General features: G+C 44.1%; 1 protein-coding gene across 7 annotated transcripts in view; it reads right to left on the reverse strand.

Annotated features, from left to right (window-relative positions):
- PIP5K1B (phosphatidylinositol-4-phosphate 5-kinase type 1 beta) overlaps positions 1-25,633 on the reverse strand; it is a 322,429-nt gene that overhangs the window by 53,391 nt on the left and 243,405 nt on the right. For 3 of the 7 annotated variants that reach the window (XM_036260509.1, XM_036260508.1, XM_036260505.1), the window contains 2 exons: positions 21,736-21,891; positions 16,925-17,069 (listed from right to left, as the gene is read on the reverse strand). In XM_036260509.1, the coding sequence (XP_036116402.1) occupies positions 16,925-17,069; positions 21,736-21,891 (301 nt within the window). Of the gene's footprint in view, positions 1-14,895; positions 14,939-16,924; positions 17,070-21,729; positions 21,892-25,633 lie in introns of those variants that run through there. The other 4 variants (XM_036260503.1, XM_036260502.1, XM_036260504.1 and 1 more) reach the window with 2 other exon arrangements.

A 25,633-nucleotide genomic window follows, 5' to 3' on the forward strand; every position in this document is an offset into this window, starting at 1 on the left:
GATTAAGAATGCCTATTTTCCAAATTCCCTACAGTATAAAGTTTCCATGTAGTTTCATAATCAGAAGATGAATTCACAAAGTTGAAAAAGTTGATTCCTTATCATAGACTGAAAATTAATTCAGAATTATTTCCACTTTTCAAATCCAAGATTTCAAGTTATAAAGGAAAGATCCTGGGTAGCTGTGTTTTCTTTCTTTCTTTCTTATTCTTTTTTCCAAGTCAGCATTGGGAATATTATGAACCAGTCTTCTAAGAATGGTCAATTAATCAAAGGTAATGGTTATGTTTAGTTTCTCTCTACAGTGTCATGAATCTCTGAAACAGTCTTTGCAACACAATAAAAATAATACTTTGCTCTGCCAAGTCTGAGAAAATGAGAAAAAAATATCTCCAAATATACAGTTAATACTGCATGAACAGAGAAAAGTCAGCCTTTTTAAAGAATGTCTAAAGCACTTTCATTAAAAAAATTTTTAAATGTATTTTTAGAGACAGAGGAAGGGAGAGGGAGAGACAGAGAATCATCATGAGAGAGTGAAGCATCCATATGCTGCCTCCTGCACGCCCCCTACTGAGGATGGAGCCCGCAACCTGGGCATGTGTGGTGACCTGGAATCAAACCAGCAACCTTTTGGTGCATGGGATGATGCCCAACCAATTGAGCCACACCAGCCAGGGCAAAAAGTTAACCTTTGAAAATTTGTTGTATGAGAGTCCGGCAGTGTGGTTCAGTGGACTGAGCACTGGCCCATGGACTGAGAGGGTCTGGTTTGCTTCGCAGTCATGGCACACGCCTGCGCTGTGGGCTCGATCTGCGGTAGGGGGCGTGCAGGGGCAGCCGATGGATGTTTCTCTCACATCGATGTTTCTGTCTCTCTCCCGCTCTCTCTAAAAAATAAATTAAAAACTCATAAAATTTGTGGTATGAGACGTTTGTGTTAACAATGACTTTCACTTTAATGTTTAAGAAATGAAACAAAATGAACTCTGTAGTCCAATTCTTGAGAAACCTCAAGCAACATTCCAAAGAACCCATCAGATTTAAAAATATTAATGCCTCTTTATTGCAAATGTAATACATGATGAAGAAAATCAGTCAACTGTTGAACAGGAGGAAAAAAGCAAAAAGAAAAAAATACATCATACGTTGTGCTACAACTCAAAGCTGCAAAATCATAAACGCTGCTTGTCCGACTCCGAATGAAAATGAATACTGAGAAAACTTAAATTTCTTTGAATAATATTTGCACAAACCTTTAAAAAAAAATTCTGTAGGATATTCTGTTCCAAACTCACTTCTACAGAGGAGTCTTTTAGTTTCAGGGATAAATGATACCGTGGGTGGTATTTTGATGGAAACAGTCTAAACAATTACTTAAGGAGTTGAAAATTCTCTCATTAAAAAACAAAATCCTGGCTTCTCCCTTACGGGCTGTGTTTGGCACTCCCACTCATGCCTGCATCCACCACCACAGCTCTTTCTTTGCTCACAGATCCCACCCCCACCCCCTCCTTCTGAGTTTAGGTAGTGGGCGGAGCCAGCAGTGTCAGTGCAGGTAGATCTCTTCCCAGCCTCCTTTGCAGCAAGAGGTGGTGATGTGATCTGCTGGGGCACCATGGGGAAAGCTCGCTGCAGCTCCCCTACCCCCTGGATAAAAGAACTGATTGTTGCAATGAGAAACACCCTCCCTTGTTTTCCTTCCTGCATAAATCCGTGGGGTGAGGACATGATGGCTGAGGCTGCGGCAGGAACTTTGTGATCATGAGGCAACAAAGAGGAGAAGCAAACCCAAAAAGTGGAGGAGAGCAAAGCAGAAAAATGGGAGGAGGCTGGATCCATGAGACTGTCACTGGGCAGCTGTACTCACCCTGGACTGCATATTTCTGAACTTTATGTCAAGTCAATGACAAATATCCTTTATTATATAGTATATACCAGGCTAGTACTCTTCGATTTCTTTTAGTGTCATGACATTCATAGGACATGATGGTTTCCAAAAATTATCTTCCATATTTAGTAAAAGGCTTCATAAATATTATTAGATAGTTACTATAAAAAAGTGAAGCTCTCACCACCCCCCAGAATTCATGTAATGATTTCAGTCTGAGGCCAGCTCCCAGGTGACCTGCATTCCTGCCTTGGCAAAGAGGTGGAGTCTCCGGTTACATGGAGAGCCGTGTGTGCTTCAACGAAGACATCCAGTTCCCTAGTCCTCCAGAAATCACACTGAGAGGGCTTTCTGTGCGAGCCCCTTGTTTACGAACTGTTTCTACGTCACCGGGGCAAGGAAATCAATTTTAAATCGGCCTCGGCCACAGAATGACGTGGGATTGAATGTCAATCGAGAACAAATTGGGGAACTCTGCTGTCTCACGGTGCCTGGGGTGGTGAGCCCAGTGCTCATCTGTTTGCAGTTGAAAAGATACATATACAATAACTGTTACAAACACTGCTAGAAGGAAGTGATCAATATACATCTTCCTGGAATTAAACTTTTAAATAAAATAGCATTTCCCTTTTGGGGATCCCCTCTTAGTTCAACCCAGCTTAAGCACCGCCAATGTTGCATTTGGATAAAGAAGACACATTTTCCGAGCACTTATTGTGCCAAAGACAATGGGAAATACTGTCAGGGCAGCGTTTGCTCTTTAGTGCTCGTTCTTTGCAGTGGGCATCACAGACAGCTCCGGGCAAGTACTTTCCTAACTCCGTTCTCCTCACTCACTGTGTGTAGGTCTTTCATTGAACCAAACACCACTTGCCTTCTATTGTATCTATACTTACAAATATGGTTTCTCAAGAGCAAAGGTTTTCCACCTTTTCTATCCTCTCTAGCATCCTATACAATGCCCTGTGCCTAGAAGGCCTTCCCACATGTCTGGGGACACTGGATTAAAGTGTAAGCACATATATTATCTATATGAATAGATGTGATAAGGATCCCGGCCTGAGAGCATGAGATGAAGCAAGGTCTCTTGGTAGGATTTAGGTCTGCCTGGTGGGCAGGCCCAGGGCAAGTCTATTTGCTGAGGATTGAGGAAGGTCTATGAAAGCAAATTAACTGCATGATATCTTAGTTATCAGAGGGTATGTCTGGTTCCATGTAGCAGGCTAATCCCAAGAACTCATGTTTATTCCTAGGGTAAGAGAGAGAGAAAGTCCCAGAGCAGAAGGGGAAGAGGGAGAGTACAAGCTGACAAAAACCAGAAAGAGCTATTTTACTACAAGTCTATTAAACAGCAAGCCCAAGCAGCCTTGTTTGGAGACTCCTCTAATAAGTAGGGTGCTCTTCCCCATGTGCCACAGAGCTCTGGGGACCTGGGCCTCTGGTGTGGACAGCAAAGGCCCAGAGGAGGGTGGACAGGAACTTCCATGCCTTTGGGAGGCTATGGTACCAGCTGAGGGATGAGGGACAAATGACAGCACTCAGTGGGATTGGACTTGTTGGTGAGCATCCAGGAGACACCCCTGGGAGTTATAGGCATAGCTGCAGGGTACTTCACAGGGAACTCAGCATCTGCCTCAGCAGACGGTGCAAACACCGGTGGAACTTGGGTATCTGACTATAAGCCCTTTTGTTCCCACATGCTGGTAGGACCAGGTACTCCAGTTACATGGAAAGTTGAAAAGGCACAAAAGTGAAATGCTCTCTAACTTAGCATTGCCACTACTGCCTGATCAACACGTTCCACCAGCCCTTCCCTTCTGAGGGGCTGGTCTGTGGAGCAGGGAGGTGTTGGGAAGACCTCAGATGCTTCCTGATTTACTGTTTCCTAATGAAATGCCAGTCAGAGAAAAATACAAAGGGCTCTTTGCAAAATAGCCTTTTAAACTCATCACACCCTACCAGGAACACACTCATTGTGGACGGATCCATTATTGATGCTGCTGTCTATTTTGAAAGAGGCTGTCCTGAACAGGGAGTCAGGAGATGTAGGTCCTAGTTCCTGTTCTGCAATTAAGTTATGTCGCAACCTCAGAGTCCTCACTCAGCCGCTCTCTGGTCCTCTTGATTTATGGACTGAGAAGCAGAGGTAGATGGAATACATGCCACCTAATTGCTGTCATCTCCACTCCCTCCACAACTACAATAAAGGGTTAAAGAAAGACCTATAAAAAGGCAGAAGCTGGGAGGGGCTAACAGATACAATATTCGGGAGTCTGGAAAGCACATGGACAGATAGTAACTGACTTAGCAAATCCAAGAGGACTGAGCCCTAAGCTGCCGCTGGGGGAGGTAGAGAGACACACAGCGGGGCAAATCCTCGGCCCCTTCCTAACAGAAGACTGGAAAGCTTTGTTTATTCTCTCTGATGAGGATACAGAACAGGGCATATCTGGTCCCAGGGACACGAGAGGCACTTGAGGGAAAAGAGAGTGATGGAGAATGTCTGCATATTAATGCTGAGACACACAGCCCTCTTTCCTGCCCCAGGGACAGAAGGCTGCCAGCCAGGCCTCTCCCCTCCACGCTAGAAGCTGGAAGCATCTATAGGGAATCTGACCAGGTCAACACTAACACTGGTTCCACTGTCAGAGTCCAGCCAGATAACCTTCCAGTGAAGCTTGGTCAACTCAAATGCTTAAGCTACTATTCAGCATTTTAGCCTCCTCATCAAACACTTGGTTGAGCAACAAGCAAGGATTTCCAGAAAGTAACTGTACTGGGAGACTGGGGAGGGGGGATGCACGTGTATGCTGGTGTGGAGTGGGGAAAAGAGCCGAATCTGCATCTTCTGTAGCGGGAAGTTATTAGGCAATGCCTACACCTGACAGATCAAGAAACGGAATTTCTTGCCATGAAGAGATACGGAATTAACTGCCAAACAAATCCATTAAAAACGGTGAGGTGATGACATCGGGGACAGGAAAGTGTTTAAGGGGAGGTGAACAAGGACCTGCTCTTTTTCCTAAAAAACTTTAGACAGCAATTTGACTGTTAAACTCGACAGACAGAATTTTGATACAAAAATTAAAAATAAACAGGAGGGATGAGAAGATGCCCAAAAGACCCTTCCATTTCCAAAGCTCCACGATTCTCTGAGGACAAACCGTGCTGCCGGGACTGGGGACGCCTCAGGAGGGTGGGCAGGAAAAAGGCAAAGAAGTGAAAACTTGACCCACTTCACAAAGTAGCTTTGCCTTGAGCCTTGAAATGCCTGCCTTCTCTCCTGTCACAACTCAGTGATGGCAAAGAGCATGGCCAGTAATGGCAGTGACAATCACCTAGACGCACTCACATACGAACAGAAGGAAACCCGTCTCCCGGACCACGTCTCCAGCTTTCGGAAGCAGCCTTGCAGTGTGATGAGAAACAAAAGAAGAGACAGAGAATCTAACATATATTTCCTCCCAGTAGCCATTCGGACGACCTTTTCATTTTGGCCAAATACTTTGTTGAGAAAACAAGTCTGGCCGTTTTCAAGTTCATGTGTGACCTTCCAAACACTAATTTTTAATATGGCTGGCCAGAAAAATAATGAGCTCCCTTACCTCCCTATATATTTCCTCTCTGTTACTTTATCTTTCAAAGCAGGCTATTAAGTAAATACGTTTTGGATTAATATTATTCTGACTTGAGATTTTTATCATTGCCTCCTAATTCCCTCCTTACACTTATCTAATTCTCCTGACACCCAGACTATAACGAGCTAAAAGCAAAAGGCTGGCTGTGTTTAGTCTGCCTGTCTGGGTCTGGGTCTGTTAGTTTCTCTGAAATTAATGAGTCCTCAGCACAGGCTTACCGTCGACTTGCACAGTGAAATCCTTCCCCCAAAGACCAGCAAGACACCTAAATGACAAGGAGATAAAGCCAGCTACTATGGAGATAATTTCACAGGTAACAGAAGGATTCAACGGGGGATGTCTGGGATCAACGTTCTTCTAGCCTTGGAAGAAACTGTGTGTTATTCTTTGTGTATATTTGCAGTCTATCCGAGAAGACAATGAAACCGGGGAATCTGGCAGAGCCGGGCCCCAGAGGGCGCCAGGGACGGAGGAAGAACGGGGGGAGCTGGTAAAGCGAGCCTGGAAGAGGTCCACTCCTCACGGCTCTCGGGCCCTGGGAGTCACCACTACTTTGTACGTGATACCAGAGCTGGGTGGGAGCTGATGGCCCAGAGGCAGGTGGAAATGCAATGGGTGGGCCAGAAGGGAGCACCTCAAAGAGGGGCCACAGCAGCTGAAGGCAGAGGATGCGGAGACAAGCCCGAGGTGCTGCCCTGCGTGGGGACACTTGGGCAGGAGCAAGACACCATCTTGTATAAGGCCAGCTTAACCAAAGGGCAGCACTAGCTATCGAGTGTGATGAGGACAAATCAAAAGGACAAAGAGAGATGGTCAGGATTGCGAGGGCGATTCCCAGGGGCCCAGACGGACCAAAGGGACCTCTAAGTGGAACAAGAGTCAGGAAAGCCCAGCGATTCTAAAGAGAATGATTCTGGCCACGAAGACAGGATGTCTGCAGACTCAGAGAGGCCAAGAATAGCTGCTGAGCAGAAATGTAGTTTGGTCTGAGGTCAGGCGGGCAGGCTGGAGTATTCCCCAGAGGTGTTGCCAGCCTAAAATGTCTTCCAGGCAAGGGAACCTTTGTTTAGGTCTGAATATGTCCAGGCCAGTCTGAGTTATGAGAAAGGAACCGAGGTCCGGTCTCCTCACGATCATCTGAACACCCATCCACTTTGCTATGGTTTTGCATTTCGGGCTTTACTTGTCATGTCCTCTTAATTCCTTCAACGGGCCCATCTGTATTTCAGCTGAACCACAAGGCAAATAATTAGTTTCAGTCCTCAGTAAATATAGAGAGGAGTGCCTTCAAAGATCTCGGTTTTTAAAATTCTAGTGAGCATAAGAAGTCCTTGAGGAGTGCACGAAAACCTAGATGTAGGACCAGTGATACTTTGAGATGCATTTGTCTGGAGAGTCAATGAAGGAGGGCAGGGGACAGGGAGGGTCTGCAGAGACACACCCTCTGCCAGCGAGTCCTTCTCCCGGAGATGCAGCAGCGCTAGGGTGGAAGTCAAGGGAAATAGAGATGTAGCTTTTGTCTCAGAACTGAGAGGCAGAAAGATGGACAAAGAGGTTATTTTTGGTAAGTTGGGACAGCCAAAGGATGGCTAACATTTGCTACATTTTTTTTTTTTTTACTATAGCTTGCCCATACATTGAATCCATTAAACAAATCTTAATAATGCATACAAAGCACCTAGAAATATGACCATGTATCAATTCATCAACAAACACGTAAATGTTCTTTGAATTAATGTTGAATCCTAAATTATTCTTCATAAAATGTCAGACATCGGAAAAACTCACTTCAATTTCCTGCCCATGCCAAAACATATGAGGGATAATTTGAAAAGCTAATCACTTCAGAAGTAATTCTGTAATTTGTCACACACACACACAAAAAAGGCATCTAATAAAATCCAGGTGCAGACTATGTGATATAAATCCATTTTTTTTCCCTGTGGTTGGGGAGGGGAAACTAGACTAACAGGCACGTGGCGCAACTTTTCTCCGGCTCGTTTTCTCTGCAGGTGCCCTGGTCATAGGTGAGAAGATCTGACACCACCCTCAGGTGCCCTGGAGTCCCTGCGTGCCTCAGTGGCCCTAATTCCTAAACTGAGGTACACTTCTCTTGGGAGTCCGTGCAACACAGCGGGTTTCTGCTTCGGGACCCTAAGGAGTGTTCTTCTCCCCCAAATCGGTATCATCATTTGCTTGTTGACCTGGTTTCCTGGCACTGGAGACAATGTGACTAAATCCTTCCCTGTGAGACTGGAAGCAAAACCGCCCCTCGCCCCGGGTGTTTGTTCTCGACGGGGTTCTAGTCCATTGATGAGATGGGGTGGCGTGGGGTGCTGGCAATATAGGAAAGGTATTTTGCTAGGGCATGCGTGATGGCTGTCCCGTCTCCCTTGGTGGGATTCTTGTGCTGAAGAACCTTTTGAGCTATGCCACGTGCCTGGAAGGAGCTCAGACATTTCTGGGAGGGTTTACCGCCGGCCTCGGCTCCAGCACCCGGGACAGCATTACTGCCTGTCAGACAGACTTACTGGTAAATACTGGCGTCCCTAAGTGCACAGATCACTTACAAACAATCACGGTTACTTCATGCTACCGTTACATTGGCACGGTACAAAGACTGTCTGTGATTCCTCTGTAAGAGTCTAAAGCGATGCCCGTGCTCACACACACGTTTGACTTCTGCAAGGCGGTGACCTTTGCAATTCTTTTTTATAAAAGATCTCACGTCTATCTAGCTGTTGCTCTGCGTACTGTGGCTGTTGCTGATATCCTGTTTCAGTTACGCAGTGGGGGGCCGAGATTCACAAACTGCCTTCCTCAGGCTCCTCTGCCAGCCTGTGCCAGCGGAGGGCCCCGCAGCAGGGCGTGGAGGGCGGGAGGCCTTCGGGCCTCTTCTCACTCATTTTTTTTCTTTCTTCATTGGCTGTGTCTCTGGAGGCGGCTGTGTCCCTTCCACTATCCCAGCTCCACTGTCCCGGCTCCAAGGTGGCAGCCAGTCCCCAGGTGGGACCCTCCTTCAGAAGTCTAGGTGATGCGACCTCCGGCATCTACTTACCTGCGCCTCTGCCCCTCCCCCTCATCTTCTAGCCTCCCCACGCTCCAGAAGCAGTTCTCTTCACTGAATTCCCTTTGAAATTCCAAGTGTGTTTTCTGTTTCCTTCACAGAATGTTATTAGTCAGAACTAACAAAGTACTCTGCCTGGCTTGTTGCCAAGTGCAATTCCGTCCCGCCCTTTACGGTGGACCGGACCCCATCGCTGCAAGGCGTCAGGGTTGGGAATCTCTGGGTTATTTGAACAAATACTTTGGTGTACTTACTATGTATCAGGAGGTATTATAAATGCTTTCCAATTATTGTTTCATAATCATATTTTACAATGAAGAAACAGGCACATCAAGGTGAAGTGACTTGCCCAGTGTTAGATAGCTAGAAGTGGCCGTTTGAGGGCTAATTCCCTAATTAATGATTTATAGTAATTAAAAAGCAAGAGAAAGACCCGCCGGGGTGGTGCTGAGGCCTGCATGGTTGGAGTCATCGGGTTAACCAGCATGAATGCGCAGGGTCTGGACGGGTCAGACTCAGTGCCAGGCGGGCAGCCGAGCCCTTCCGAGGGACCAGCCTGGGCGGGCATGTAGGTACAGCAGGGAGCTGCCACGTCTGCAACAGGTCCTACAGGCATGCGCTGTCCCTCCCAGGAGACAATGGTTAGAGAACTGGAGTTACCAGAAAGTTCTTGCAACCAGCTTTATTCTCCCTTCACTTTGTTAGCGATGAACGTCCTGCTAACTTTACTATGCCAAGAGAAGAGACAGGATTTTCTAAATCAAGCAGAAAACATAACTAACAACAGTCTCTTCTCAATGATTTGGAGTCCACCTGCCGAACTGGAACTAAAAACTTGAGGAAATAGCTATTTTAGGTTTCTTTTGAATGTAAAAATATGCCATCTTTTGGGTGTTTGAACACTCAGTCTCTCACATCTTGGAAAGTGAAAATCCTCAAAGTCACAGGGGAAAAAGAAAAGGCAAAATAAATGAGGAGCAAGAGAACTTGTGTGGTTATCACTGCATTTCCACTGAAAGCATCATCCAGAAGTCATTTTGTCCGGGATGTGACTGTGGAGGAGGACAGCTGCTGGACAGCTGGGGCCTGAGCCTCATAGCCGAAGTCAGTGCTGTGGGCAGAGATCCCGGCTCTACCTCCGGCTATCTGACCTCAGGAAAGTACCTGATGTTATAACGTGTCCCTCATCTGTCAACTCAAGAAAATAAACACAATGACCTTACGGGGCTCCTGAGAGAACTGAGTAACTTCTTGCATGTAAGAAACATAACACAGACCCTTAAAATGGTCCAGTAATTTGTAATTGTAGTTATTATTACTAAATTATTATTAAAGGTTTGAAGTATGACTAGTACTATGATAAAAAAATCTCCCAAAGCCATGATTAAAAAAAAATTTCTGTAGAGGGAGGGAGGGAGGGAGGGAGGAGGGGGGGGGGGGGAGAGAGAGAGAGAGAGAGAGAGAGAGAGAGAGAAACATTAATGTGAAAGAAATAAATTGATTGGCTGCCTCCCATATGCACCCCAACCTGGGATCAAACTCCCAACCTAGGAATGTGCCCTGACTGGGAATCAAACCTATAACCTTTTGGTACATGGGATGATGTCCCAACCAACTGAGCCACATTGGCCAGGGCCGTGATGGTTTTAATAAGGAAACTTAGCCCATGACTTCTAGAACAAACACCATAGGCAGACATTGATATAAGCCACCACTTTGCCTAAAGGAAATACTTCAGTTATTAAAGAGGAAAAAATGGCTCAAACATAGGGCCGGAATTCATGTTAGGAAAAATAAACAACTATCAATCAACATTTCGCACACAGCACACACAGGGATAGGCTGCAAGTATTTGGAGGCCATGATGAAAGTGTGGAACGATGATGGAAAGAACAGGAGGCTAGGACACCAGAGACCTGTTCCAGTTTAAATCCTATTAGCACATTATGCATTTCTTTCCTTATATTTTAATTATTATTATCATTATTTTCTTTATTGACTTTAGAGAGAGACGAAGTGAGAGCGAGGGAGAGACAGAAACATCAATGAGAGAGAACATCGATTGGCCGCCTCCTGCATGCCCCCCACTGGGGATCGGGCCCACAACCTGGGCATGTGTCCTGACAGGGAATCGAACCGGTGACCTCTTGGTGCAGGGGTCAATGCTCAACCACTGAGCCATACTGGCTGGACTCTTTCCTCACATTTTAGATAAATCTATAAGATAATGGGTCTCTGACCTGCTTGGGGATGGATGGCTCTACTTGTGTGTCCTTATATTTGGGTGGTAAGCAATTTGTGGGGAGGGGCTTGTGGCTAGAGACAACTGTTCGCCCCTCTCCTAAGTTTACAATACTCTCCTGGCAGAAAGGAAGGGCACAGAACTGCAGTCCGACCCACTGGCCCGGCCTCTGAGACCTGGAATGTTGAACTCATCATTTCGAGAACCTTTCCCAGCTGTCCCTCTATGTACAGATGACCAGTGACTTTTCCTCTGACACATCTGCCCTTCTCACAATATTCCAAATGTCTCCAGGGTGAACCAACTATTAGAAATAGCCACTAGCAAAACAGGAGACTGGACAGAATGGTGATGTTGGTAAAGGCATCTTTGAAGGCAAAGTATAAATACACAGGAATGCTGCAAGGCTTTCGATCCTTATGCAGAATCAGAGCTTCAGTTTTGCTACCAACTGTGCAGGAAATCACGAAAAGAATTAATATGCACAAGTGGAACCAATTTCCACAACATAAAATTGCTCTTAACTTTGAGATAAAACACATTTGCCTCTGCATTTCCTAGGGCTCAATGTCTACCTTCTTTAAAAGACCCGAGATCTTACTAGGAAAGACAATTCAAGGATCAAAAATTCAGAATTTAAATCCCACTATTTGACTGGGAAGCATGTGCCCACAACCATTTCTCTTCATTCCTAAGAAGTGCACACTCGAACCCAGAACTGCACAGTAAAACTTGAAAATACGTGCTCCCAATCATCAGGTTCAATGTACGGTTTAAAAATGATGCTATTTTTCCTTTGCATCCTAGCCAATTTTTGGAATATACTTAAAAAGATAAAAAGAATGGATTGCTGTTGGAGTTTCTGAAGTTACAAAGAATAATCCTTTAAAAAAAGGACCAATTTTAAGAGACAGCAGTTTCCGGCTGCAGTATGTAATTTCGGTGTGGAGACATCCAGGTGGTAATCAACACCTTTCAAAGTCAAGGATTCGAAAAAGACTGACAGAATGACAACCGCTAGTTGGAGCATTACAGCTGATTTAAGTGCAGACATATACAGCATGATGTTAAAAAGGGAACACAAACCACTTGGCCTTCACAGAAGAAATGATTCACGGATTTAAAAAAAGAGAAAAGCCCAAATGTGAATTATAATATCAATATTCAACTCATTTTCTTTCGAGGCTACTGGAATCAGGTTTTGAAACTTAGGCCAGAGGAGGTTTGGGATCCTGTGTATTTATCGCCTCGAGAGACACCCTGAGGACTAGGAGGGCTGTCAGGGAAACGAGAATAGGAACAAAATACAATAATTTCTTTTCAGTTTGCTGGTGAGATTCCTCGTGGAATAGTTAGGGTTGGGCACAGTGGGCAGGAAAAACAGGGATACTGATTCTCAGGAGGTGTTACTTGTTATTTCTCTTGAGGGTCTGTAGCACCTCCGTGTCTCTTCCATACAATCCGAAGGCCGTGTTAAGATCTGAGGCATGTCTTTGGCTTCTCTCCAGTAAGGCTGACGGCCGAAATGCCCACAGATGGGCACAGATGGATGAAGCAGAGGGCGGTGGCCCGGAGGCTCCCTGCTTCTCTCCTCTAAGCAATGCCAGGACCCAATGGAACCAAGTGGTGCCAGAGCTAATGGTTTTTCAAAAGAATCTGGGTATTTTAGTGAAGCTGTTTAATCTTTAAATGTTAGCTCATTTAAAAACATGCTGGGCTCACCAAAATGCTTTTCTCTGGCTTGCATCCCGGGAGCAGGGCACCCACTTGATTGTGGCGCAGGGTGCGGGGCTGCTGGCAGGCCCCCTGTGTGCTGTGCCCACGGGTGAGTCCCGACGTCCGGCCAGAGCACGCTCCCGGCCTTGCCACAGACTCTGTAAGCTCACGATTCCCTCTATCAAACCCCTTTCTGATGAAGACAGAAATGTTTCTTCCTCTTACAACTGAACCCAATCTGGGCTGATGGCTGTGAAATTGTAACTTGGAGATACAATGCCAAAGAAGACTTATTTCAAACCATTTCAAAAAAAGAAAGAAATTCATAGAGAACGTTGATGTTTTCACATCCAAATAAATGACAAGTGGTGTCAGCATAAATAAAAGGACCAAGAATTACACCACGGCCCAGGAGCAAACAGAGGAAGGGCCCGCACAGGGGGCTCCCAAGCTGGCCAGGAAGGATGGGGGTCAGCAGGAGGCTGTGCCAGACCCAGGGGAACCTTATGAATGCTCAAGAGTTGACGACCTCTTGCCAGGACTGGATGCCTAACTACATACAACCACTGCTACTAAAACAAACAAACAAAACCCTTTTAATTTTTGTGCTGAAAATTCTAGTAAATAAATTTTTAAAAATACGTTTTTATTGATTTTTTAGAGAGAGAGAGAGAAACATTGATAGGCTGCTCCTGCACGCCCCCTACTGAGGATAGAGCCCGCAACCTGGGCATGTGCCCTGACTGGGAATCAAACCAGGACCTCTCAGTCCATGGGATGATGCTCAATCCACCGAGCCACACCAGCCAGGCTACTAAATAATTTAATAGAATACACAATTATATGATCCTGATAATGAGAACAGAAACAGTAAGTGACCACCATGGCTTCATGTGAGAATTATTTTTGACCTTGCAAAGAACTTCCTGTGACTTTCCAACCACCTTTCGAGACTCTATTTACATTTGAGAGCAAAAGAATGGTGTGCAGCTGGACTGTACAGGTTTAAAACAATCCCTGTTGCTTGACTAATTTACATAACAAAGTAGAACAGTCAAGGGACACATTAATGTCAGGTGTAAGTCAACCTTAGATTTTTCTAATCAAAGGAAGCCAACCAAATTACTTTTAAGGTCAGGTGATCTGAAGAATTTCTGACGGAGCCTCGTGGTTTGGCCATACAGCAGAGCCATCCAAACTGCAGCCCCGCCGAGGTCTGGGGCTCCCCTGGCAATCTGTTCCACTTCCTCAGATCCAGACTGGCTGCCTCCCGGCTGTCACTCACCTCTAGCTAGCTGACAGCAAAGGAAACAGCAACAAAAAAGAATTTTGACAGAAGCTCCAACCACCAAACCTTCACTTGCCAAAGGACCAAGCTAGAATCTGTAAATATGCATCTATTAAAAATGAATCTACCTCCCTGGCCAGTTTGGCTCAGTAGCAGAGCGACTGCCCGTGGATCAATAAGCCTTGTTCGATTCCGGCCAAGGGCATGTACCTCAGTTGCAGTTCGTCCCCGGCCCTGGTTGGGGTCATGCAGGAGGCAACCGGTTGATGTGTCCCTCTCACATGGATGTTTCTCTCTCTCTCCCTTGCTCTCCCTTTCTCTCCCTCCCACTCTATTTGGAGATACATGGAAAAATATCCTCGGGTGAGGATTTAAAAAAAAAAAGGATCTACCACACAGAGTGAACCAAGCTGGAGCCTGAAGGTGAGAAATGACTTCCAGTGTGAGAAGCACTTTACTTGCACACATTTGATCTTGTTCTCGAGAGCTAGATTTCAATAAGAACTTGTTCAACGTTTAACAGATGATTAATTATTGAGAGTGTGTACATAGTAGGCCCTGCCCTGAGATCAAAGCTAATTACAAAACTGCATATGTAAAAACATAAAAAGCAAACAGCTAATCCGACAGACAATGCTGTAACCTCTTTGTGAAGATATTTTCTATTTCTAGAAACAATGTTTGGGGAACCTTCTGTTTAAAAAGGAAAAATGTCTAAAAACAAATTAATTTTCTCTCTAAGAAATCCCAGTAACCCACCTTAATGCTCCAATTCACATTAAATGCCCGAGAGCCACTGTATTCATTTCCTGTTGCTGCTGTCACAGGTGATCATAAACTCAGAGGCTTAAAACAGCACAAGTTCTTTATCTTACAGCGCTGGCCGTCGGAAGTCCTCGTGTTCCCCTGTGGAGGCTCTAATGCAGAATCCGTTTTCTTGCCCTTTTGGCTTCTAGATTCTGCCTGCATTCCGTAGCTCATGGCCCCTTCCTGCACTTCCAAAGCCATCGTTGTATCATCGTCAAAGCTCTCTCTCTGACCTCTTCTCTGCCATCACGTGTCCTCCTCTCACGCCAGTCTCCCTATTTTAAGGCCCCTGTGATTACAACCGACCTATATGGATAATTCAGGACAATCTTCCCATCTCAGAATCTTTAACTTAACCACATTGGCAAAGTCCCTTTTGCTATACGAGGTAACGTAGTCACGGGTTCTGGGGGTCAGGATGGGAACGACTTTGCGGGGGAGGGGAGGCATTATTCTGTCTACCATAGGCCCTGATGTCACACACATGAAAAGAGAATATTCAAATATCTTTGCAGCTTTCTCTGCAATATTAACCAAGAGTGCTTGCTTAAAAAAATTTGTTCATAAGAAATTATTAAATAAAAATAAAGAAAAACAAACAAGTGGGACTACATCAAACTAAAAAGTGTTTGCACAGTGGACGAAACCACTATGAACAAAATTAAAAGAAAACCTGCTGAATGGGAACAGATATTCACCATTGACATCCAATAAGGGGTTAATATCCAAAATATATTAAGCAACTCATATGACAATGCCAAAACAATCTGATCAAAAAAATGGGCAGAGGACCTGAATTGACATTTCTCCAAAGAGGACATACAGATGGCCAACGGACATATGAAAAGATGCTCAACATCACTAATCATTAGGGAAATGCAAATTAAAACCTAATTGAGATATAACTTTACACCTGTCAGAATGGCTATCATCAATACATAAAAAACAACAACAACAACAAAGGTTGTGAAGAAATGAGAGCCCTCGTGTACTATTAGTGGAATTATAAATTGATGCAGCTACTACGGACAACAGTATGGAGATTCTTCAAAATGCTGAAAGTAGAACTATACCATTTGATCCAGCAATTCCACTGCTGGGTATTTGTCAGAAGAAATGCAGAACACTAATTTGAAAAGACATATGTACCCCTATGTTCACTGCAGCATTATTTGCAATAGCTATGATATAGAAGGAACCTAGTGTTCATCAACAGATGAATGGATTAAGAAGATATGGTACATATATATAATGGAACATTACTCAGCCATAAAAAAGAATGCCATCTTCCCATTTGGGACAGCATGGATGGACCGAGAGGGTACTGTGCTCAGTGAAATAAGTCAGACAAAGAAAAATGCCTATGATTTCACTTATATGTGGAATTTATAAAACATAATAAATGAACAAACAAACCAGACACAAACTCATAAATATAGAGAATAAATTGGTGGTTGCCAGATGGGATGGGGCTTGGGGAGATGGGTAAAAAAGGTGAAGGATTAAAAAGTACAAATTGGCAGTTATAAAAATAGTTATGGGAATGTAAAGTACAGCATGGGGAATACAGTCAATAATATTGTAATAACTATGTATGGAGCCAGACGCGTCCTAGACTTACCAGGGTAATCATTTTGTATTTTTGTTTTTTTTTGTTTTTTATCCTTACCTGAGGACATTATTTTGCATTTATCTTCAGATAGAGCAGGAGGGAAAGAGGGGGAAAGAGAGAGAGAGAAACATCGATGTGAGAGAGACACACCGACTGACTGCCACTCACACTACCCCAATCGGGGCCAGGGACAAACTGCAACCAAGGTATGTGCCCTTAGCAGGAACCGAACCTGGGACTCTCTGGTCCGCGGGCTGATGCTCTAACCGCTGAGCAAAACCAGCCAGGGCCCAGGCTAATCATTTTGTAAGGTATATAAATATCTAATTGCTATGTTGAACACCTGAAACGAATGTAATACTGCACATCAAGGGTAATTGAAACATAACTTTAAAAAAATTATCAAATAAAAATGATGAAAGATTTGTCTTCTTCCACAGAACCAAACATAATGATTAACCATCAAGAAAAATCAGAACATTTTTCGCTCAGATGCATTTCTTGCCACAGTTTAAATCAGACCTGTTCTCCCTTACTCACAGAGCAGGCGACAGGCACACCCTGGTTGTCAGGGACAGCAGGTTCGCATTCAGAGATATTGGTCTAGTTGTGATGTTGACATGGTAACAGCCAGGCTGCCAGTTTGATCACGCTAAGTATTACCTGTTTGAATAAAGTGTAGTCCTGTCCTGTGGATAATGTTCATCGACGTATAAGGAAGAAGATGAAATGGTGGTCGCCATGGAAGCAGCTTCAAACAGGGATGGCGTGCTAGGCACCAGGTCTGGCCTGTGCCGGGATCCCAGCGCTGGGGAAAAAGCAACACGCACTCTCGTGAACCTCAGTAGTAAATGCTGCTTTTGTGTCTACAATAATTTAAATGAGTCAAAAGCATTCACTTCACATATTAGGCTGCAAATTAAATTATGAATTGACGGAGCTCCTCTGAACTGTGGCAGAAATGTAAAACAGCTTCTTGCAAACAGGTTAAACAGAAAGGAAATTGCATTAATTTACCAAATGGCTATGGAAATGACATTATGAATGTTCTTTTACAAACCTAATAAAGCGATTGACTGTTTCAAAAGATGACATAAAAAGCTCCTAGGAGCTTAAGGAGATAATTTGACAGAGATTAAAAGGATGATTGGCAAACGTATAAACAGACAGTAAACCTGGTTTCCCCTCCCTAGGATATGCACATATCTGTGATTCTCAATTTAGATCTAAGAACTCAGACTTTTTAAGAGCCAGGGAACATGTTTTACACATGGACAGCCAGCTGGCGATACCTTAACCACGTCTGAGCCCACACCTGCCTTGAACACTCTCTGCGGCTCTTCTTGACATCGCATTTTAAGAGCAAAGCTGCCTTTTTAAAAACGAGAAAACTCTCACTTCCTTTGTCATATGTAGGTGCCTATGAAAACACCGATCTAAGAGACCTCCCTCATCAGGACAGTGGAACATTCAAGGCTGAGCAGTGACCCACGCCTGCTCCCAAGATTCTATGTAGACACTTCCCTTTTTATTTTTGAAAGAGTTGAATCATTTTAGATCATCTTATCCTAATCTTCAGACAAATCTACATCCACTATTGGTCAGCCTGTCAGAAACAGTCCTTTAACTAAAGGTCCAGTCACACTGAACAGACCTTCTCTAAAAGAGACACGCAAGTCCCCGGAGAGGACACGATAGGCGGCCGAATCCTGCCCGCGAGTTCTGCAGTGGGGCTCACGCTGATTTTTTTTTAAGCTGGGTAGGCATCTTATGTTTTAATTTTTATTGAGATAGAATTGACCTATACACTGTATTAGTTTTAGGTGTACAACACAATGACTTGACGTGTGTGCACACTGCAAACGGATTAACACAGCAAGTTTACTTAGCACCCATCACCCCACAGAGGGACCTTGTTTTCTTGTGAGAACTTCTAAGATCTATTCTCTAAGCAACTTACAAATATACAATACAGCATTGTTAACTAGTGTTACCAGGCTCTACTGTGACTTAAACATCATCCCCCGCCAACTAAACTAAAACAGACAATAATAAAAACAATATAACTGGAAGGTGTTTCTGGTAGTTCGTTATAGGCACAACAGACTCAAAACCATGTATTTTCAGGAAGTGTGCGTGAATGGACACCGATCCGAACAGGCACGATCACGGGAAGGTGTTGGACTTTGGATCGAAGGGGTGTATGTAGATGGAGAGGTGGAGCGAGGCAGGAGGAACACGAGGGCAACCACAGAGCGCTGGGCTCGGGATCCCCACGAAAATGTGTGAGACGGTGCAGCTCTTCCTCCAACTCAGGTCGAAATAAAGAGCTTCGCTCAGAATAACAGATGATGATCACATAAGAACAGGAGAAAGCAATGTGTGCAGCATGCACGAATCAGAAACGCCTCAATTTAATAAGACAGCTGGTTAGCAATCTTCAACATACTTGATTCCACCTTCTCATTAACTGCAGAGAAAAATATGAAAACTCTCAGTAACACTGAAAACGGGGTCTGAAAAATAACCTCATTATCAGAGTCCTGGGACTTGCCACTAGATATAAGGCAGGTGGAGCTGAACTGAGAGCAACGAACGCAGACTCAGGGCTTGGGCGTTCCCAGCCCGACTTCGTAAGCAGAGGCGACCTGAGGGATAGAACACAGAAAAACGCTTCCTGTCCAGTGATTCAAACCACGGGTAGCTGACCCCTCGCCCTCTAAGGAGCAGCTCTTTGAAGCAGAGAACTGTTTCTTCATGCTCCTGTATCCTTCCGTTTGTTTGTGTGTTTTTTTAAAACCTAGTGTGGGAGGCAGAATTTCAGGATGATCCCCAATGACCTGCACCCTTCATCGGCTCCCTTTGAGTGTGGGAGGGGGTGAATATGATGAGATATTGCCCCTGTGATTATTTTATCTGACATGGCAAAAGGAATTTTGCGGAAATAATTATAGTTACTAATCAGTTGACTTTGAGCTAGTCCAGGAGGAGATTATCCAGGTGGGCCTGGTCTAATTACGTGAGCCCTTTAATTCTGACTTTGGGCCAGAGATGGTGATGTCAGAGACTCAAAGTGCGAGGGGGGACTGACTTGTGAGAAATTGGATCTGAAGGTGGAGGGTGGTCTCCAGGGCCTGAGTGTGGCTCTCAGGTGTCACACAGCAAAGATGTGGGGCTTCGGCTCTCCAACTGCAAGGAGGGGAATTCTGCCCACAGCATGATGAACCTGGGGGATTCTGCTCCGGCACCTCCGGATGAGAGCTCGGCCTGGCAGACACCCTGGTCCCAGCATCTGAGACCCGCCAAGCTGTGCCCAGAGCCCCGAGGTCAGCTCTATCAGTCCCCTGACTCACAGAACTGGGCGCTAATAACTGAGGCTACATTAAGCTGCCAACTTTCTGGTAATGGTTACACGGTGACAGAAAACTGACATAACTAAGATATACTGAGAAGGACAGAAAACAAATGATTAAAAACCAGACGGCAATTTGGTGATGACTTGGTGCGCTATGAAAGAGGAAGTCCTGAAGTACAGAGCACTATAAAGAGGCCGAGCCTGGCTGGTGTGGGTCAGTGGTTAGAGTCGGCCCATGCACTGAAGGGTCGTGGGTTCAATTCCCGGTTGAGGGCACATTCCTAGGTTCCAGGTTTGATTCCCAGCCCCAGTCGGGGCACGTGTGAGAGGCAACCAATCCATGGGTCTCTCTCACATCCATGTTTCTCTCTCTTCCTCTCTCTCTCTCTCTTTTACCCCCCTCCCTTCTGCTCTCTCTAAAAACCAATGAAAAAAATATCCTCAGGTGAGGATTAACAAAAAAATAACAAAAAATAAATAAAAAGGCCAAACTTGTAGCAAACTTTGTGGATGCAGAGAATTGTCAGAATAAACTCATTTAAAAATGGTATGTTAACATTCTCAAAGAATATGCTCAACAGGTTTTTCTTTGACCTTCAGAAACCTTTTCAGGTGAAGTACCTTTCAATGCAAGCCACGGTTCCAACAGTTCATCTGAAAAACAGCACACTGTGCCCTGGGTGCCAGGATCCAGACTTCCTGGGTGCTGGGCAGTGAATTTATTATCCAGATTGGCACCTGGATTCCCTGCTTTGACCTTGGAAGTCACATTGAGCATATTACTAGGGTTTTACTAACACAGTTCGAAGTGAAGTGTATCCTGTTTCCCAGAGGCAGACACCTTGCGTTTTGTGTGCACTGTGAGAACAGCACGCGGCAGGGAGAGGGCGAGGCAGGGACCCTGAGGGACAGGGCGGGGATGTCAGCCAGAAACTGGAGCCATCAACTCAGACAGAGGAGCAAGGGCCATCCATTCACTCCTTTGTTAAAATCACTAAATCTGGGGAAGAGTTGGTTTATAGGAAGACGAGAAAGAAGGAAACCCAACATGGTCATACGGAGAAGTGCTGCAGAAGGGACAGCAGTGACAGCCTCTTCTCAACACTCCGAGGGAAAGAAAGCCCCGCGTAGCGCTCTCGGCTTATACAGGAAGTAGAAGCTATTTTCAGGCGATGCTGGGATTCCCCAGAAAAACACTGATTAAAAAAATCTAAAATGTCACTTCCTCCTCTAGGATTACAAGAGAAAAACCAAATGATCTACTCGGTAGGTAGAGAAAAATGTTTGATAAAATTCAACCCTCATTCCTGTTAAAAACTTCTAGCAAAATGGAATCAAAAGGAACTTCCTTGACCTGATTATGGGATCAAATACAGCAAACATCCTTTCAACAGCGAAACATTAGAAGCCTTCCCTTTAAAATGAGGACAAGGCAAGGCTGCCCACAGTCACCACTTCTATTCAACACCGTGCCAGGAGGCCCAGCCAGCAAATAAAGGGGGAGAAAAAAAATGCAAAGTCTATACAGTACTTAACAACCAGCCAGAAAACCCAAATCTTAAAAAGATACTATTTAAAAAGACAAATATATCTATATATATATCTATATCTATGTCTATATCTCTACATTCATCTGAGGAATAAATCTAACAAAAGTTAGGTATATATGATAGGCAAAGAGAATTATAAAACTGATGAAATTCATTCGAGAGGACCTAACTAAATTCATAATTCATCGTTACATTGTAATTGTACGTACATATGTATAACTATGTGTTTATATGTATATACTGTGTATATGTGTTTGAAAAAATATATACACACAGATGGAACAAGGTCTAGTAATAAAAACACCAAAATGTTCAGATTTGTTACCTTCAGGTAGTAGGATTATCAATCTTGGTTTTGAATACCTTACTATCTTCTAATTGGTTTACACCATGGACCATATATTGTTTACGTATTTTAAAATTTTGATATTAATGGTATCAGACTCTAAACTTCCTTTAAAAAGTATTTAATGGCCTTTGTTTTTTAGACAGGTATTTCTGTGACTTTTCTACTTACAGGTGCACATAAAATCACAAGAACATTCTTGTTTTGAGTTACGTACGGTTACCTTCTTCATCAAGGCTGCTGAAGCTCTGTCCTTCCGTCAGCAGGTCCCGCTTCTCGCCCTTCCACTCCTGGCTAACGGAGGACACCAGCTCCTGGGAGGTGGCCTTCAGGGCGGCGATGGAATTGCACCGCTTTTTAGAAGGTGAGGCCTTCAGAGCTGGACAGAAAGAAAAAGGAGACACACATGAAGAAACTTATTTATTTTTTTATCCTCACCTGAGGACATTTTTGCATTTATCTTCAGATAGACTGGGGGGGGGGAGGGGAGAGAAACATCGATGTGAGAGAGACACATCGAGTGGTTGCCACCCACTCGACCCCAACCGGGACCGGGGACAAACTGCAACCGAGGTACATGCCCTTACTGGGAACCGAACCTGGGACTCTCTGGACCACAGGCCGACGCTCTAACTGCTGAGCCAAACCGGCCAGGGTGAAGATAACTTATTTCAGAACCACATTAATATCTTATCTGTTACTATTCTATTTATTCTTTATTATGAACGTGTTAGTCATTATCTGAGCAGAATGCAAGAAAGTTTGCTTTATGCACATGAGGAAAGGGAGTTGAAACTGTGTTTTGGCAATTTTATTTGTTCAAAATGACTTGACCTAAATCAGACTATCTTAGAATAAATTCGAGTTGAAATGCCTTTCCAGATTTTGAAACAAAAGTCTTATTTGAGGTGAAATGCAAATGTTTTGTTGCTAACAAATTCTTTTTCCTCCTGCAAGCAATGTTTTTTTTAGCGCCGAGAGGAGGCTGAGTGGGTTGGTAAATGCAGATGGTAAACTAAGGAGAATTCTCATGACCCCAGTTTTATTAACTTGGGACTGGGAATTTCTAACTATGCCAATGTTTAATCTTATGCTCATGTTGCCCAATTTAGCCAAGTTACTTCCAGTTGCTTTTTTCTTGCAGTGAGTTTCCACTCAAGTTTCCTGCCTTTTGGGTCTTTTCTGGGGCATGGTTATGTCAGATGTATAATTCACTCCTGATCTTTGTCCAAACAGCATTCTACGACTCCAGAGCTGTGCTGGGAACCTGAACCACAGTGAACATCCTTCTTCACCCATCAGGCTTGCTCAAGGATATGGCTTTACTTCTGATACATCAGTGGGTGCTGCTTCGGCTGCAGCTGGCCATCCCCTTTTACGTTCACCCTCTTTTTTAAAAATATTTTTTTAGCCTTGGCCGGTTTGGCTCAGTGGTAGAGCATCGGCCTGCGGTCCAGAGAGACCCGGGTTCGGTTCCCACTAAGGGCACGTGTCTCAGTTGCAGTTTGTCCCTGGCCCTGGTTGGGTTGTGTGGGTGGCAGCCACTCGATGTGTCCCTTTCACATCCATGTTTCTCTCTCTCCCTCCCTCCCCACGCTATCTGAACAAAAAATGGAAAAATGTCCTCGGGTGAGGATAAAAAAAAAAAAATTAAAAATATTTTTTTATTGATTTTAAAGGGGAGGGGAGAAAGAGAGAGAGAGAGAGAGACAATGATGTAAGAGAGAAACACTGACAGGCTGCCTTCTGCATGCCCCCTTCCAGGGATGCAGCCCACAACCTAGGCATGTGCCCTGATGGGGAATCCAACCGGAGACCTTTTGGTGCACAGATGACCACCCTCAACCAACGGAGCCACTTGGGTCAGAGCTATATTCACTCTTTGCTGTTATAATTCTTCTTGGCTTCTATGTTATGGAATTCCCTTGGAAGGTAGGGGGAGAGGGAAGTTGAGGCTTGTTTATTCTTTCCCCTGAACTTGTTTTCCACAGTGTCTCTCCTCCTTGGGGTTTGCAATGTAGGGGTAACCTGACAGCGGATGCATCCCAGTAGCTGTGTCTGGCCTGGGGGATTTCAGAGTGTAGATTACCCTGCTCATGCGGGGCCTTCCCATAGGCAGCTTGCAAGAACTTAATTGGAGAAGGACTTTGGGATGCACAATGAGGGAAGAATAGAGGGCAATCTCTCCACTTAAAGGAGAAGGAATAGTTTATGCGTCTCGTGAGCATTCTTATCATCATCATACTATAATCACCATCATAAATTACTTTTGTAGAGGGCTTTGGAGTTTGGAAGCCAATGTTCACATTTTGTATCTCAAATTATCCACTCGGTCGTCTGAGGGAGACAGGCCCTTTCATAGGTCCCAAAACTGAGAGTAGAAACAGGACCTGCTCAAGGTCAGAGCTGGAAATCATGAAACCCCAGGTGTCTTTCTGTTGTTCTTAAGTTATCTAATTGGGAATTCACTGCCTAGCTCTTTTAGCATTGTATTTTCTAGTTAAGTGAAGGGAGAAAAAAAAAGGATAAAACTAGAGTTGGCTTTACTTTGAGAGAAGGAGATTTCACATGTTTAAAAACTGATCAAAATTGATTTTAATGGTAAATAAGTGGCCCAAATAAATCACTTTTTTCTTAACTCCTCATCCTATCAAAATAGTGTTCACACTTGCTTTACAGGTGTGAGGTAATATCCCCATACACTGTAATACTGTATCTGATCATTTTTATAAACCACCAACTCTATCTTACAATATAGCATTAAAACTTTGAAGTCAGAGGATCTCAGCTGTGGTTCAAGAACCACAAGGAGTCCCCGAGAAACTTTTAGAAGGTCTACAATGGTCCGGCTGGTGTGGCTCAGCGGTTGAGCATTGACCCACGCACCAAGAGGTTGCCAGTTAAATTTCTAGTCAGGACACATGCCCAGGTTGTGGGCCTGATCCCAGAGGGAGGCATGCAGGAGGCGGCCAATCAATGTTCTCTCCCATCAATGTTTCTATCTCTCTCTCCCTCTCCCTTCCTCTGTCTCTAAAATCAACAAAGGGAAAACATTTTTTAAAAAGGAGGTCTACAATGTTAAACTATTCTCAGCCCTGGCCAATGTGGCTCAGTGGGTTGGGCATCACCCCATGCACAGAAGGGTTGGCTCGTTTGATTCCCGCTTAGGGCACATGCTGGGGTTGCGGGCTGGATCCCTGGTAGGGGGCGTGCAGGAAGCAGCTGATTGATGTTTCGCTTTCACATTGATGTTTCTCTCTCTATCCCTCTCCTTCTTCCTCTAAAAGTTAATAAAAATATTGAAAAAACTATTTTCGTAGCAATATTAAGACATTATTTGCCTTTCTCACTTCCATTCTCTCATGAGTTCTCGAGAAGCCGCATGACCTGAGATATCATCACAGATCGAACTCAGCAGCAGGGGTGAGAACCTAGATGTCTTCGATGGAGCCAGAATTAGGGATTTAAAAAAATATAAAGTAATGTCACTCTCATCACTCTTCAGTATTTGTTTCAGAAAATAATTTAAAAATGAAATAAATTTATTTTTCACAATTTTTATTCAAAATATTTTACTTTTTATTTATTTATTTATTTATTTATTTATTTATTTATTTATTTATTTTTTATCCTCACCCGAGGACATTTTTCCATTCTTTGTACAGATAGAGTGGGAGGGGGGGAGAGAGAGAGAGAGAGACAAACTGCAACCGAAGTACGTGCCCTTAGCGGGAACCGAACCCAGGTCTCTCCGGACCGCAGGCTGACGCTCTAACCGCTGAGCCAAACTGGCCAGGGCCAAAATATTTTACTTTTTAAAAATACTTATATTAACATGCATTTTTGTTTCCTTTTAAGAATTAATGAATAGCTAAAACTTTCCTCAGTTTTAAATTCTAATATGTTAAATGTAGACAGATATAACCCCCATAAATAAAAGGTCTTTGTGGGCCTCAATCATTTGTCAGAGTATAAAGTGGTATTGAGACCAAAAGGTCCGGGGATTGCATGGTTCTCAGGTCAATGTTAATTCTCTAAATTGAGAAGCAGCCAGGATCTAAACAATGTGGGCAGCACCAAGGAAATGTGAATGAGAAGAAGACACTCAGAGAACTCTATGG

The sequence above is a fragment of the Molossus molossus genome, unplaced genomic scaffold (genome assembly GCF_014108415.1).
Source record: "Molossus molossus isolate mMolMol1 unplaced genomic scaffold, mMolMol1.p scaffold_m16_p_14, whole genome shotgun sequence".
Lineage (NCBI taxonomy): Eukaryota > Metazoa > Chordata > Mammalia > Chiroptera > Molossidae > Molossus > Molossus molossus.